A 16,098-nucleotide genomic window follows, 5' to 3' on the forward strand; every position below is an offset into this window, starting at 1 on the left:
TCATGCGACATGTGGAGGCACTTCTCCTCCGTGAGTTCAGGTACAACCACTCGTTTCACGACATGATTCCCATCAACTCTCTTCACATACAAGAGAATTCCACTGGGTCATCAATTTCTTAAGTACAGGACTTTGAGGAGAAATTACATTCCACTTTGGTTTCTCCTTCCTTTTTACCCATTGAATAATGAGGCAGATGTCCGAGTACTTATGTTGCATTTCACTTAATTGAGTAGTATCTACACTAATCAAACCGATCACCTTCTGACTTTCACTAACACAAGGTGCACAAGATAATGAATCAGCATTATGATGCACTCTCCCAGGACATTTTTCGATGTCAAAATCATAAGATGAAAGCTGTTTTATCCATCGTGCGATGGATTCAGTGACCAAAGCAATGCTCCGTCCGAATTAAAAATTTATTTCTGTACAGGTAAGCCTTGAAATAGTTCACGAAATATACAACCGCTAAAAGTTCCTTCCTGGTAACACTATAATTTCGTTCTTCCGTTGTCAATGTACGACTATCGTAAGTCACCACAAGGTCTTTACGTTCTTCCTTTGTCAATGCACGACTATCGTAAGTCACCACAAGGTCTTTACCATCATGAAGCAGCGACACGACAGCACCTATCACACATCCACTCGCGTCCATGTCGATTGAGAACCACTTTGAGAGATCTGGAAAAGCTAGGATGGGCGTTTCCGTTAGCTTCACGTCCACCTGCCCACAGGAACCCCCCCCCCCTCCTTTCTCTGTCAATATATTCCGAAGTTTAGCTAATTCCTAATTCAGATCCAACCCTCGTGGGTTTTCTCCGGGTCCTCCGGTTTCCTCCCACTGCTAAAGACCCCTACGCGCAAGCGAATTATTGAAATAAAATTAAACCATATGTTAGTCCCGAAATGACCTAGTTTGTGTCGAGTGGACGTTAAACCCCATTTCTCTCTCCCCTAATTCAGAAAATGCTTCGATGAACTGGTGATAATAGCTGCACAAGCCCATACAATTTCTAATCTGGTCAGATTAGTCGGGATCTTACAATTTCTCACAGGGTTTATTTTGTCAGGATTCGTAGATATTCCTTGTGACGAAACAATATGAACAAAAAAAAAACAATTCACTTCCTCCTTCGACAGGTTGGATTTAAATGCCTTCCATCTAAGCCCTGCACATCTCAACCTGTCCAACACACTTGCGATCCTATCCATGTGCTGAGAAAGGCTATGAGAAAAGATGATAATGTCCAAATAGACTAGACCAATATCCCATTGCAGGCCATGTAACACAGACTCCTTAAGTCTTTAAAACGTGTCTGGTGTATTGCACAGTCCAAATGGCATAACCTTGAACCGGTATAACCCTTTCGAGGTAGTAAAGGCGGTTTTTGCCCTGTCCTTAGGGTCGACCTGCACCTGACAGTAGCCTGATGCCATAGTCGATAAGCACTTACTTGCTAATGTATCCAATGTTTTGTCAATCCGGGAAAGTGGGTATGCGTCTTTCATTGTGATGTCGTTCAGCTTTCGAAAATCTATACAAAAACGCAAAGTCCCGTCGCGCTTTTTGACTAAAAGAACTGGGCTTGACCATGGCGTTTTATTATAGATAGGTGATAATGTCACACAATGATTGATACACTGTTTACAATACATCAAATCATCTTCTTTCTCTTTCCTTAATCGCGAAACAAACACCCCAGCCACGTCGACGTACCATGTCTCTGTGATCACCTTAATTAATCAAATTAATATTTATTGAGTTCACCTTAATTTATCAAATTAATATTTATTGAGTTCGATATTTCAATAAATATGTCCCAATCCACGATCCGTGAACGAAGTATATTTTGATGCGTTAATAGGTCGGGATGGTGGTGGTGGTGTTGGGGGGGAGGGGTGGATGGCTGAATGGTTAGCACGTGCGTGCTGTATCATAAAGTCTGTCATTGAGTCGACTGGCATGGTTTCGATCCCCCTATTGTACGTGACAAGGAGAAGGATCGCCTGTCCAACCTCGTGGGTTTTCTCCGGGTCCGCCAACTGCTAAAGACCCCTACGCGCAAGCGAATTATGGAAATAAAATTGAACCATATGTTAGTCCCGAAATGACCTAGTTTGTGTCGAGTTGACTTTAAACCCCATTTGTCTCTCTCTTCAATAGGTCAGGGGGGGGGGGGGTTAGCACGTGCGCGCTGTATCATAAGGTCTGTCATTGATTTAACTGACGTGATTTCGTTTCCCCGTTGTACGTTACAAGGAGTATGGTTTTCTTAGGGTCCTCCGGTTTCCTCCCGCTGCTAAAGATACCTACGCGCAAGCGCATTATTGAAATAAAATTGAACAATGCGTTAGTCCTGAAATTTACCTAGTTTGTCTCTTTAATAGGTCAAGACTTTTGATGAAGCTCCAGCTTGTTTACATTTGTTGATGTGGGAAGCATTTGGTGTGGCCCTCATTTCAATTTGAACTATAATCCGCTAAGAAACATTTGGCTATCCCAGACCCGATTATAAAATGGGATTTAACGTCCTACTGTTCTGCTCCGAACTGAGCTAATGAAGACGGGCATACGCCATACAATGTGCTATGAGGGAAATTTTGCCCGGACAGCGGCACTACGGCCTACTCTTATATCGAATTCTCTCCTCCGAACGACTAGACAGCTGTCCTTGTCAGGCTCCCCGTCCTGCATCACTGACAAAGGAGAACCACGCCGGAAAATCTGGATGAACTTTCTCGGCCATTGCAGGGATCGAACATCCGACCTCCAGGCTAGCGAGCCAGCGTCTTACCCGTCCAGCCACTGTGACCCCAGAAAATCTCGTTCTGCGCATGTCCGGTCTACTTAATGCTACATGTGTGCTTGACTAACATTGAATTTGTTTGCGTCAAGGGATTCTTACACAGATTGAAAGAGACTCAACACACGTCATCTTGGGACTAACATCTTGTTGACGTGTTTAGCCGTGTCGAGACACCGTAGACAAAACGGGAAGTAAGGCATGAATAAGCATATGACTGAAACCAGGTAAGTTGGATCGGTGTCAAATCTGATGATCTTAGCTAAACGCGTGACAATCTAGCCCGATTTCGTACAAAGAAGCAAGACTACATTGAAGACAAAGTGGTATATACAATATTTATTGGTTTGTTTTATTAATATCATATACCAATTGTTAGGCTTCTTTAAAACTAGGAATTGTATCTTTCTGGGTAAACAGTTGTTCTGGTGACATCCTTTCATCAAATAATTTCCAGCAGAGTTAAATCTCAAACAATAATTCCATGTTTCACATTTAGCAGCATTCAGACTACGGGTCTGAAAAGTAAATAAAAGTTTAAGCTCCTGTTCGTTTTTGTCTTTTAGTGTCTTTTAGGAATATTCCAAAGATGAAATGAAAACTTTACTAGATCTGTGCACGCTTCTTCAAACGTTTCGTCAACAACATAACAATGTGCCTCTATTTACCTGGCTTACCTATATAGACATATTTACCTGGCTTACCTATATAGACATGGGTGAGTGTAAAACCTGCCTGGCACACTTCCTGGTCATTGTTACTCACAAAACGTATTGTAGTTCCGTTACCTGTAGGTATGGTAATAGGTTCCGGTGCCACACCTCCACAATACCTGTATTAAAACCCAGTATTATAATCAGGGGATATATAGATATGTGATTAGTTTTAGTTTGTCTCGTTAAGTTCACCAAGTGATTTAGCAATATAGACTGGTTGGTATAATTCTTGGTTAAATAAGAATAGGCATACACCTTTTTATAAACTATATTATATTTATTGTCTAATGTTTGAATGATATATAGGGGGGTTGGATGGCTGAATGATTAGCCTGTGCGTGCTGTATCATAAAGTCTGTCATTGAGTCAACTGGCGTGGTTTCGATTCCCCGGTTTTACGTGACAAGGAGTAAGGTCGCCTGTCCAACCTCGTGGGTTTTCTCCGGGTCCTCCCACTGCTAAAGACTCCTACGCGCAAGCGAATTATGGAAATAAAATTTAACCATGTTAGTCCCGAAATGACCTAGTTTGTGTCGAGTGGACGTTAAACCCCATTTCTCCCTCTCTCAATCTATATATATATATAGGTTGAATAGAACTACGGCATATAACAAGAGATGGTGTATTGTGCATCGACTATGTTGGCGGATAAAGAATAGCGGATTTAATACGAAGTACAAAAGTAAATCTCCTACCTTTTTCCCTCTATCTCCACATAATCTTCCATACAATCTGTTCTTAGAATATCATTACAATTACCACCCGTAGTTTCAATACTAAAATCATCGCCAAACGTAAGGACAAGATCTTTCCCTGGAGAAGCGGGTAGAGTGAACGTTGTGTTCTGTATCCTATTGTATTTACCACCTGATGTTAATATTGCTGGAACTGTAATAAATTACCGATGACATCAATAGATTATGTAAATACATAACATTATGGATAAATACTGTTATTATACCACTACATGTATAATTATATATGACTAACAGAAAAATCACAGAAATATCTTGGTGGGGTGGGTATTGCTTCGGAGAGATGGATCCAGGTTCTGTCCAACTGAATTAATTTTATCGGCATTGACAATGAACATTTCAAGGGGGTCTTTCCTTTAGATTAGCAATGCTTAAGCTTGGAGACAGGGGATTTAGCTCTTTGTAAAAAAAATCTTTGTGAACTTTGAGCATTAACATGGTTCCTGATTATGTCTCGCCGAACAATCTCGGCATATTTACAGAGTACTTGGTTTGTGAAGCTTTTAAAGCTCATTACGATATCAAAATCATTAGAAATAAAAATTATTTTTACTCACATTCACAATTATTTCCCCCAAACCCTTCCATACAATTACAGGTTTGTTGTGTAGTGGGCGTTCCTCCATTTTTACAAGGATTAGAATCTGGTACAGCGTCTATATAAAATATGTGAATGGTTTCGTGTGCTTAAACAGTGGTACAAATGATAAATCATCTTCGAATTTTGTCCAGTGGTTTGAATTGTTCGTACTTGTTTTTTATTTCATTTGACTAATTTCATATCAAAGTAGCTAAGTCTCTAACTCAACATCATCCAAAGTTTTCAACATTGAAAACACGCATCATTTGTCAATTTAAATCAACATTAATGTTATGATCTTATCGGGAAAAGATCAGCTTCTGATATCCAATATGTAAGACAAAATAAACATTTTACCATCGGTACACGAATCGTGTACCATAATGCGTTTCGGCGCCACTTGTAACAAGGGACTCGAGGAACAAGGCTAGTTATTTTCCACAAGTCATGTTAAAAGGTGACGCATATTCTTATCTGGGGTGCATGCACAATAAATACTATCGGTATAGACTGGAATAACCAGAGGCTAGAGATTGCCATTCGATTGAGACATAACTAATTGATATGAGAATAAAAATGGAAACTACTGAATGTAAATCAGTTTATATACATTCTTATTACATTATTATATGCATTCTTATTACATTATTATATGCCTTGCGACCTATTGCATCAATTTCGAGGTCCCAAATATACTAAGTAGCAAAAGAAACGTCAGGTTGGTATGTTACTCTGAATAGACGCATTGCATAAAACTTGACAAATGTTTTATTGTATATTTGTGACCACATCTCCAACTTTACCTGAGCAACAAGGCTCCTTCCCAAACACAGAAATGAACCCAGGAAATGTTCTCAAAAACGTGGGAACACACGGAAGACCCATCAGTGCCGATACAGTGCGCTGACGTCTCACCAGAAAGAACATCCACTGCCGCAGACCTTACCGTGTACCAACCCTCACCCCTCGCCATCGACGTGAACGTCTACAGTTTGAACAACAACTCCAGAACTGGCGACACAGGCAATGGAGAATTGTTCTGTTTACAGATGAGAGTCAGTATTGCGTATCAACTGCAGATGGCAAGATCAGAATATGGCGTCGACGTCGTCTGACCAATGTGTCACGGAACGAGACTCATGGGGAGGTCCAAGCATAATGGTGTGGGGTGGAATCGGCCTGAACCAGAGAGTGGGTCCTGTGGTGTTCCAAAATCTTGGTCCAGGGAGAGGAGGCGGCATCACAACAGTGCGCTACATCGATCAAGCTCTCAGACCCCACGTCATACCACATTTCGCACGTCATCGAAACAACGTTTTCCAGCATGACAACGCCCGTTTCCACACCGCCAGAGTTACTCGGAACAATCTACAGCAGAACGGTGTCAACGTTATGCACTGGCCAGCGCTTAGTCCGGACTTAAACCAGATTGAACAGCTTTGGGATGAAATTTAGATGAGACTTAATAACGTCGTACCGAGACTACACACAACCGATGGATTGCGCCAGGCTTTTCTGAGAGTGTTGTTCCAGGTACCAATGGAGTTCATCAATCGTCTGGTCCACTCCATGTACAGACGCTGCGCTGATGTTATTGACACTTGCGGTGGACACACCAGATACTGATGTATAGCTTGAGTACAGACTCTAACCCTTCTCGTAATGTCTTGGAATTGTGATCAATTAATCACTAATATGTCAACATACTGTTCACAAAAAATTGCTTTGATTCATTTAGTAAGTCGTTTTTCTACAACTGTTGATGATGTAATTCGTTATATTTTGTACTCACCTATATATTGATAGGTCAATGTGAAACCTATAAATCCAATTGTACGATCAGTTACAAAGCGTACTTGGGTGCCATTACCAGTTGAAAGCATGATGTCTGCTGGAGCAGAGAAGCCACAATATCTGTACAAATAAAGAATCATTAAAAGTTTATGTGTCTTAAAGCGTCTATAAGGCAGTATTAGATGCAGCCACAAGACCTTTAATTTATATTCATACCCCAAACCGCTTCTTGAGGAAACCGGCCGTAGTGTAAAAAATCCACCATGTCAATATATTGATATTTTGAATTCTTTAAAAATCAACCTACCCTAATGTGCGGAAACGTAAAACCCCATTTCTTTGTTATGTACATGTAAGTTAATGTTATTAAAGACCAGTTTTTTGTCCGGGGGGGGGGGGGGGGTTAGTCCCATCTATACAACGAGTAGTTAATGCTGTATATGTTGGGGAGGGGTATATACGTACCGTGTACCTCCAATCACTAGGTAATCGAGGGAACAAGTAGAAAGAAGAAAGTCATCAATAAATGAAATGGTGAGGTTTTTACCAGTAACTCCAGGTATATTGGTTATAACATTCTGATTACTGTCATACTGCTTTATAGGTGTAACGACTGAAACGTCTGGAACAAATAATACTACATTTATGTTATACCAGAGCTGTGATCGATGCACTCCTACAGAAAAAGGTGGGCGGAGCTGTTTTGTGTCGCTTTGGTATTGGTCTTACTTTTTCAATCCATTCATTCATCTTGCCGCGAAAATCTCGACCAATATATTAACACTGTTATATTACTTAAATAGTTCATCACAACCTGGTTGGGTGTGTGCAGGTATTGTAGGATACTGTACGAGGTCGGATGTTAAGTCATTTATTTGTCCTAATTTTACTTCAAAGCAATCAACTATACCCGCCTCTCCCACTCCCACTTGTCACGTGGTTAACTTAACTTATACTAAACCGTGTTTCGTTCAACAACCTCATAATAGAAATAGACAAATGACATGGTCAGGTGTAATCTAGGTTTCACTCACCTTTGTACAGGCTATAATCAATATCATTTTGGAAATAAACCTCAGTTCTTAAAACACAACTACAGGTGTATCCACTAGGTGCAAGAAGTGGTACACAACGTGTAAAACTTACAGAGGGTAATTTACATAGATTTACTGGAAGTAAAAAGTTACGAGATAAACATGATTTTATTTCATATAGACTTAATGTAAGTTCATATAGACTTAATGTAAGTACCAAGATACGAGATAAACGTGATTTCATTTTACAAAGATTTTATGGAAGTACGAGGTAAACAATTCTATCTAATTATACTCTTCAAAAAAAGTAGGGGATATTCAGAAACAATACAAAACTGCTGCACTGCTGTTTTTATTAGAGGTAACCAGTGTATGTTAATAACAGGCCAACTGCCTACACGTGAACATAAACAGTTCATATGGGCGGCTTATCTGACAGCCCCATTTCACTCGCGAAGAGATACACCGTCAAAAGTGAAAATGGACGTTTTTATTTTTGTCTTAATAATGAGTAATTGCTCCACCAATCCTCAGACATTCAGCAATTCGTCGTGGCATGCTCCTAATCAACTGTCCAATCAAAATTTGGGGCAATCTGACCCACTCCTTCTTCAGTGCCACGGCCAATTCTTGTAGTGTTGTCGGTTGACGTTGACGTCGACGAACACGTCTTCCGATCAAATTAAACGTAACATTCTAAAGCAAAGATACGCTAAACAGTAAATCTAATGCAGGAACCGATAGGAAAGCAGACGCGGATAAGATAAACCAGCAAGCGGCAGTTTTCATCAATCCTTCCTTGAAGTGTCAAATTTGACAATGAACCTCTCCCACGTGTATGGCGCTATTGCGTTAAGTTCTTCATCTGTGAACATACTCTCAAGTTTCCATGATTATGTATCATATCACAACCTGCATAGTATTTGCATTTCAATATCCCCTACTTTTTTTAAGAGTATATTACATTGACCATATACAACTGTAACTAATTTTTACGATGGCTAATTTCAAATAACAACCACTTACTACTACAATCATCCCTATCGTAACCAGGCCTACATTTACAAATACCTGCTACACATATCTGGACGTCATTTAAACAGGTGACATTGTCACACAGATCGACTGAAATAAACAACAACAAAAACCTTGACAAATCACACATCAGTTCTAACATCTTGTAATTCTAGTTTATCTCATATTCATGGGCCACATCCTGTGGTATGTGAGGACGCTCCCCACAGAACACCAACCCGTCAACGCCCATGAAGAAGAAAGACAGCCGCCCCTCTCCCTCCCTTTCCGCCAATTCGAACCTGTACGCTTTAGTTGACAAACTCAACACATCAAACGACACTGTGTCGGATAACTCCAATTCGGAAGACACTGTGTCTCCCGTAATTTCTAATCAAAATTTCTCAACTCCTAGCAGATCTCCCGTGAATAAACGAATAAGCTTCTCCTCACCCACACGCGTCAAACCGTACCGCGCATCCAACCGCCTTAGCTTAGACATAGAGTCCCTCCCCCACAAAACAAGCCAGTGCTTGGCCTTAGGTACCACAATGGCAATGACAAAGCCTCCTGGTCCCTCCCTGGTATCGTCAAACAGATTTTAATGCTAGGTAGCTCGAACCTCAGCCGTATACCCAAAGGGGGAGTTGGTGTGCAAATCGAATCGTATGGGGGCGCCAAGATCCAACATCTCATTGATATGATTAAAGCTTACACCCACACTGGACAACCAAAAACCATCATTTTTCAAATCGGTACTAACAATAGGAACTGGTTGCCACTACCAAGTCCAAATTTCCCAACACCGCCATCTTTATATCCCAAATTCCGTTTCCCCCCCACCCTCAAACAGAAAGAAGGAACCAAACCATGTGAAAACCTGACAACTCTAAACCACTACCTCATCACGGAACCACCGAAACAAGAAAGAGTAATCGAACTTAATCACTCAGTGGTCCATGTCAACGCAAGTGACAAAATACATTGGACAGCCATTACTGCTGACAGACAATTCAACCACTGGCTTAGAGTTGTCGAGTCTTTAAATTAGAGTCTGAGGGGGGCCTCGTTGAAAACGCTACGCAACAAACCCCCACTCAAACTCCAGCTTCCCTTAGAAGGGCAAATACTTGACAAGGGCCTCAAATTCATACCTTCCCCTCAACCGACTACTGTTGATGACATCTTAGAATCTACTGACCAATTTTCTAGACGTATCAAATTGACCTATTTTTCTCCGCGATAAACCCCGCAAGACGGGCAATACCAAATTTATTGAAAAATCTGTACACCCCCTAACGCGGCCATTAGAGGGGATATTCTAGTCCATTTAGACACTATGAAGAGCGAGATAGCTGAGCTTCCAATCTCAAAAGAAAGGAACAACCTAACCCGAGTTGAAAGAACGGCACTCAACGCGCTCAAAAATGACAAGTCCATCGTCATTAAAAAGAGTGACAAGGTCTCATGTTGCGTCATACTAAATCGAAATGACTATATACTAGAAGCTGAACAGCAACTTAGTAACGAGATGTACTACAAGAGACTTCCCGAACCTATTTTTATGGAAAACGGTTTAATGATCAACCGCATTTTAGACACACTGGTCACTAATAAGTTCATTAATCCCAAACAATATGACTACCTTTCCGCGAAGCCTAACTGCCGCCAGAGACATTTTTACACTCTCCCGAAAATCCACAAAAATCCCAAAACGGAGTGGTTTGTACCGAAAGGTCGGCCCATAGTGTCTGACTGTTCGAGCGAGTGTCATAATGTCTCTGAATATATTGACTCTTTTCTAAAACCACTGACATCCCTGCATCCGGCCTATCTATTTGAGTTATATATTTCAAAATCACAATTACAAAACCAACCCACACGGCAATATAGTAATGACATCTGGCATTCCCGCGGCGGATATGCTCACTTGTTTCGTAACATATGTAATTTCTTTTCCATGAGATCGGCAGTTAGTTTGGAATGTTTCCTGGTAAAGTCCACGTATTATTAGACTAGTGTGTCGCTCAATTGCATCACCATTTAGGATGCATAGTTGTATATTTAATTAGTATTATTTTTAAAAACATACCTGGTGCTAGCTTAGTTCCACAATCTTCTCCACTAAACATTTGAGGGCAATCACATATACCATTGTTACATGTTGCATTGTTCAAACATCTGTTGTTACAAGAATCAACTAGAAATATACAATAGTAAACGTCTTGTACAATTGTTTGTGTGTAGTGTGGTCGCCCTGCACTTTATCAAGTGAACTTAATGGGGGAGACGACTTACAGTTAGCACCGAAAATAACATCAGCCTACTATCAATGTTTGTTGATTAAAAACTAGATCATCTAAAGGGAATATGCTGAAAATTTCAGTCAAATTGCTCCACTCTACACCGATATATTAGGGATTGAATTTTAGGCCTAGCCTCGATCATTATTACTAAAGTCGGTGTGATAAAAAAACCCAGTGTCGATTATTCGTTTTTGAATTTAACCATCAATGAGCGTTGAGCAGCAGGTATGATTCAAATATAGTAAAATCGGAAACTGGTAATGAAAAGCCTGCCAAGTGAGGCTACCATAGCCATTGAGCATGTTACTTGATAATTGTGAATATGTGGGTGGAGTTATCGTTTGTCAATCAAACGATCGCCAATTCTCATAGACGATGAAGACACAATTGATGGCTAGTTCTAGTCCGAACTTCTAACAGTGACAATTCCGTTGAGATCTAAGTAATTTGACTGAAAGTTTCAACATTTTCTTTTCTCATCATCTATTTTTGAATTATTATAGCAAGAATGGCCAACACTTTATAAAACTCTTAACTAATGTATCTTTAAATATACTAATATGACTTGACTCGTAATAAATATACTAATATTAGGTCTTTAAGACCCGTTTCGTATCTGTTGTTAATGAAGAATCTTACCACCACAATCTGGTCCAGAATATTCAGAGGTGCATTCACATATGCCTCTTACACATATACCTCCATTTAGACATTTAACAGATTCACAGGGGTCTGTAACATAAAATATATTCACAAATAATAATCACAGAGGTCTGAATAAAGATATAAAGTGCTGGCCGTTCTGCTATAATAGTTTAAAAAACGATAATGAAAAATAATATATTTAAAATGAAATGAATCGGGATTTAATGACTTCCTTGTCGAGAGCAATCTGACTAGGAAAACGGGCATACGCCATGCAGTGGGATTTCAGGAATATTTTGCCATGACAGCTGTGCTGCTACACCCTAATCTTATTAAGATGTCCGACGGGAGGTGGGTTTTGCATTCCACCCCATCACCCATTCAAGTCAACAAGGACTTTAGACACACCTTACACGTAACATCAAGGAACTGATAAATGTATCTTCCCTATCATCACAAACACTGTTTCTGCGTTTACTCAACTTAAATGGGTAAAACAGTTACTCCGCCATGGAGTGAATTTGACACGTCCGCACTGTTAACTTGATTACCTGGACAAGGACATCGATTACAGTACCGCTTTTCTTGGTTTCTGCCAATGCAGCGACGTCCATGATTCTCCGAGGCAGGGTTATTGCAAAATCGATATCGTTTTTGTGTGCCAACACCGCAAGTTGAAGAACATTCATCATAGTTAGACCACGATGCCCAATTACCATCAACTGTAAGAAAATAAAATGCTTTCAATCTGTTTGTAGCAGAATTTAAGATCGGGGCGAATATAGGTGCACATGGTTAACCACGCCGAAAATCCAAGAGAGAGAGAGAGAAATGGGGCTTAACGTCCACTGAATACAAACTAGGTCATTTCGGGACTAACATATGGTTCGATGTTATTTCAATAATTCGCTTTCAGAGGGGGAAAACCGGAGCACCCGGAGAAAACCCAAGAGGGGAAATTCAAAAGAAACTTTCTCAATGGCAAATCCTAGAACCTTTGGTTAACGGGTCAGCGCCTTACTCACTGAGCCACCACGGCGCCATTAGTAATGTGGGATAGACCCATATAGATAATTGTCTGGCTGATTCAACAGCACAACGTTCTACTGCACCGACTAGGCTAATTCAGATGGATATACACCATACAGTGTGCTATGACGGAAATCCCGCCTGGACAGCATCTTTACGACCTACTCTTATGTATCCACGGGACCTAGGTGTTTCGTCCCATGTGTACAACTATACGATGTCCCTTGCCAGGCCCTCGGTCCTGCACTACTGACAAGGGGGAAGAACAGCGAAAAAAGGGAGGGATCGAACACGGACCTCCTGGTTAGCGAGACAACGTCTTACTCACCAATCTGTTTCACAGAGATATTGCGAAAAATCGGCTTATAACATGTGACGTTACTGGTTCTGGCAGAATGGCGCCCTTTACTCGTTTTACATACCCATTTAAACTAAATAGGAAATAATTTTTACCTACATATACTAAATATACTACATATACTACAAAGGTCTTTATTTATCTTTCTAATACTTATTATCTGGAGTTCGTTAAGCCGCATCGATATCACCCTCACCAGTGATTGTAGCGGACTAGCGAATATTCACTGCTGAGCAGCGTGCTTATCCACTAGCCATACTACGACAAAAAGAAATTGTACTGCAAACCAGGGTCATACTGTGGGTAAAGAAATTGTACTGCAAACCAGGGTCATACTGTGGGTAAAACCAAGGTCGTAATGTGGATAACGAAATTGTACTATAAACCCGGGTCATACTGTGGATAACGAAATTGTACTGCAAACCAGTCTCATACTGTGGATAATGAAATTGTACTGCAAACCAGGGTCATTATGTGGGTAAAGAAATTGTACTGCAAACCAGGGTCATACTGTGGGTAAAACAATATGGGAATCCTAGAACCTAATTGTCGTTTTTGCGAGCCCTCACACCAACCTTACTCGAGCGGCCAACATTATCCTAACCAACTATTACATTAAAGGGGAACAGCGCATTTGTTTCTTTTACAGGGCCCTGCTAGGAACACCGCCTAGTCTTTCGAGTGGGAGAGAAAACCGAAGTCTCGTGTACTCTTGGTTGTTTGAATTCAATTGCTGCTACGACAACAGTCCCCATCATTGCAATCTGCATGCAAGGCGTATGCACGTCTGTATTCCCACAGTTGGAGCACAACAATGGGGCTTTAAAACCCAGTTCATTCATGTAATCGCCCATTCTGTTATATACTCTTCAAAAAAAGGAGGGGATATTCAGAAACAATACAAAACTGTGGAAATGCACTGCTGTTTTTATTAGAGGTGACCAGTGTATGTTAATAACAGGTCCATTGTCTACACATGAACATAAACACTCGCAAAGAGATACATCGTCATAAGTGAAAATGGACGTTTTTGATTTTTGTCTTAATAATGAGTAATTGCTCCACCAATCCTCAGATATTCAGCAATTCGTCGTGGCATACTCCTAAGCAACCGTCCAATCACGATTTGGGGCAATCTGACCCACTCCCCTTGCAGTGCCACGGCCAATTCTTGCAGTGTTTCGGTTGACGTCGACGAACACGTCTCCCGATCAAATTAAACGTAACACACTAAAGCAAAGATAAGTTAAACAGTAAATCTTATGCAGGAACCGATAGGAATGCTAACATGGATAGATAAACCAGCACGCGGCAGTTTTCATCAACCCTTCCTTGACATTGAACCCCTCCCACGTGTATGGCGCTATTGCGTGTCGCACTTGCAGCTCAGTGGTTCTGTTGGCGATAAGTTCAACATCTGTGAACATACCCTCAAAGCATGTCAAAGCGGGGATCTTTTAAAAGAGGGGGAAGGATGGCCGAGTGGTTAGCGCGTGCACGCTGTATCATAAGGTATGTCATTGAGTTAACTGGCGCGGTTTCGATTCCACGGCTGTACGCGACAAGGATTAGGGTCACTGTCCATCCTCGTGGGTTTTCTCCGGGTCCTCCAGTTTCCTCCCACTGCTAAAGACTCCTACGCGCAAGCGAATTATTGTGAAATAAAATTGAACCATGTTAGTCCCGAAATCACCTAGTTTGTGTAGACTGGACGTTAAACCCCATCTCCCTCTCTGATCTTTTAAAAAAGATCAACCAACGAAGCTTCTGTTATATTAAAGGATCAATTCACCCAAGCCTCTATTATATTGCGTTTCTATATTGTAACAGTGGGTAGATAATTAAGCATCCGTTCTACTCTTTCAATCTGACAATTACTGGTTCTGCTTCCGCCAGTGACGTCACGAAAATAGTCTTCAAATTATTAAGGCTTTTCAGCGTAGCCTCATATTAGAATATAGTAATAGATGAAAATAGAAATAATATTTTTAAAAATAATATTCTCACCTGGCTGAAAATATCGTCGGGATGGTGAATGGTTTCTTCTCGATCCTCTCCTTCCTCGTCCCCATCCGCGTCCTCCCAATCCTCGTCGACTTCCGCCGCCTCCTCCCCACCCTCTTCGTTTACGTCCTCCTCCTGTTCCTTGACCCCGTCTCCGACGATTGGCATCAGCCACCACAATACAAATAATCACTAACAATAGGCCTATAACGAACAACGTCAAACGCATGTTGAAAGATTTAACAGTTTCTCTCATAAACTGAAAGTTATGTGAAGAACAGCGACGTCGTTACTTCTTTTAAACATTTTTACATATCAACAGATGTTCTTATTTACTGGTCGTCTGCTTCCGCCATTAAAATAAAAGGCAATAAAACAGGGAAATATATCTGATGATGACGTATCGTTTTTTTATATATTGAATATCGTTTTTTTATTTGAGAATGTGGAAACAGAAATTATTACCGATACATTATAAACAAAAATTACTTCTACGTACCCCTGGTAAGATGCACGTCTTGCTTAATACATTTAGGTCCACATCTTTCCTTAGTAGCAGCCAAGTTAAATTCAAGATTGTAGGAGATATCTATAAAATCATTTACATGTAATGGTATAATATAATACATGCTGGCAATGGACAGCGTATAATCGTTCGGGTGGGACAAAAAAAACGAGGACCCGTGTACAAATTGGCGTGCACCATAATGATCCCTTGGCAGTTGTAATTCGATATAAGAGTAGGTCGTAGTACCACAGTCCGATCAAAGTTTATTGGGATTTTCCGGCGTGTTTTCCTCCTGTCAGTGTTGCAGATTAGAGGGGCCTGCAAGGGACCATGTATAGTCGTTCAGATGGGACGAAACACCGAGATCCCAATTACACATTAGGGTGCAAGTAAAAAATCACTGTATGGCGTATGCCCGTCTTTATTAGCCCAGTCGGAGCAGAACAGTAGGCCATTAAACCCCATTTCATTTTGAATTGTTCGGGTAAAATATACCTTCATAGTACGTACATGTACAGTAGGTATACCGGTAACCCTCTACGCCAGCT

The 16,098-nt window shown here is 40.8% G+C and overlaps 1 protein-coding gene across 3 annotated transcripts; it reads right to left on the reverse strand.

Moving 5' to 3' along the window:
* Positions 1-3,124: 3,124 nt before the first annotated feature.
* LOC126825320 (neurogenic locus notch homolog protein 1) lies at positions 3,125-15,320 on the reverse strand. 3 transcript variants are annotated; one of them, XM_050554911.2, is made up of 12 exons: positions 15,046-15,319; positions 12,203-12,373; positions 11,646-11,738; positions 10,793-10,900; positions 8,713-8,811; positions 7,687-7,821; positions 7,118-7,274; positions 6,651-6,772; positions 4,836-4,934; positions 4,219-4,411; positions 3,503-3,639; positions 3,125-3,325 (listed from the first exon to the last, which is right to left on the reverse strand). In XM_050554911.2, the coding sequence occupies exons 1-12, from the start codon at positions 15,296-15,298 to the stop codon at positions 3,318-3,320; spliced, it is 1,575 nt and encodes a 524-aa protein (XP_050410868.1). In that variant the 5' UTR covers positions 15,299-15,319; the 3' UTR covers positions 3,125-3,317. The 3 variants fall into 3 exon arrangements, with proteins under 3 accessions (XP_050410868.1, XP_050410869.1, XP_050410870.1); XM_050554912.2 differs by having other exon boundaries at positions 3,512-3,639; positions 15,046-15,313; XM_050554913.2 differs by lacking the exon at positions 11,646-11,738 and having other exon boundaries at positions 15,046-15,320.
* Between the last annotated feature and the right edge of the window lie 778 nt (positions 15,321-16,098).

This window comes from Patella vulgata, chromosome 6 (assembly GCF_932274485.2).
Source record: "Patella vulgata chromosome 6, xgPatVulg1.2, whole genome shotgun sequence".
In the NCBI taxonomy this organism is placed as follows: Eukaryota; Metazoa; Mollusca; class Gastropoda; family Patellidae; genus Patella; species Patella vulgata.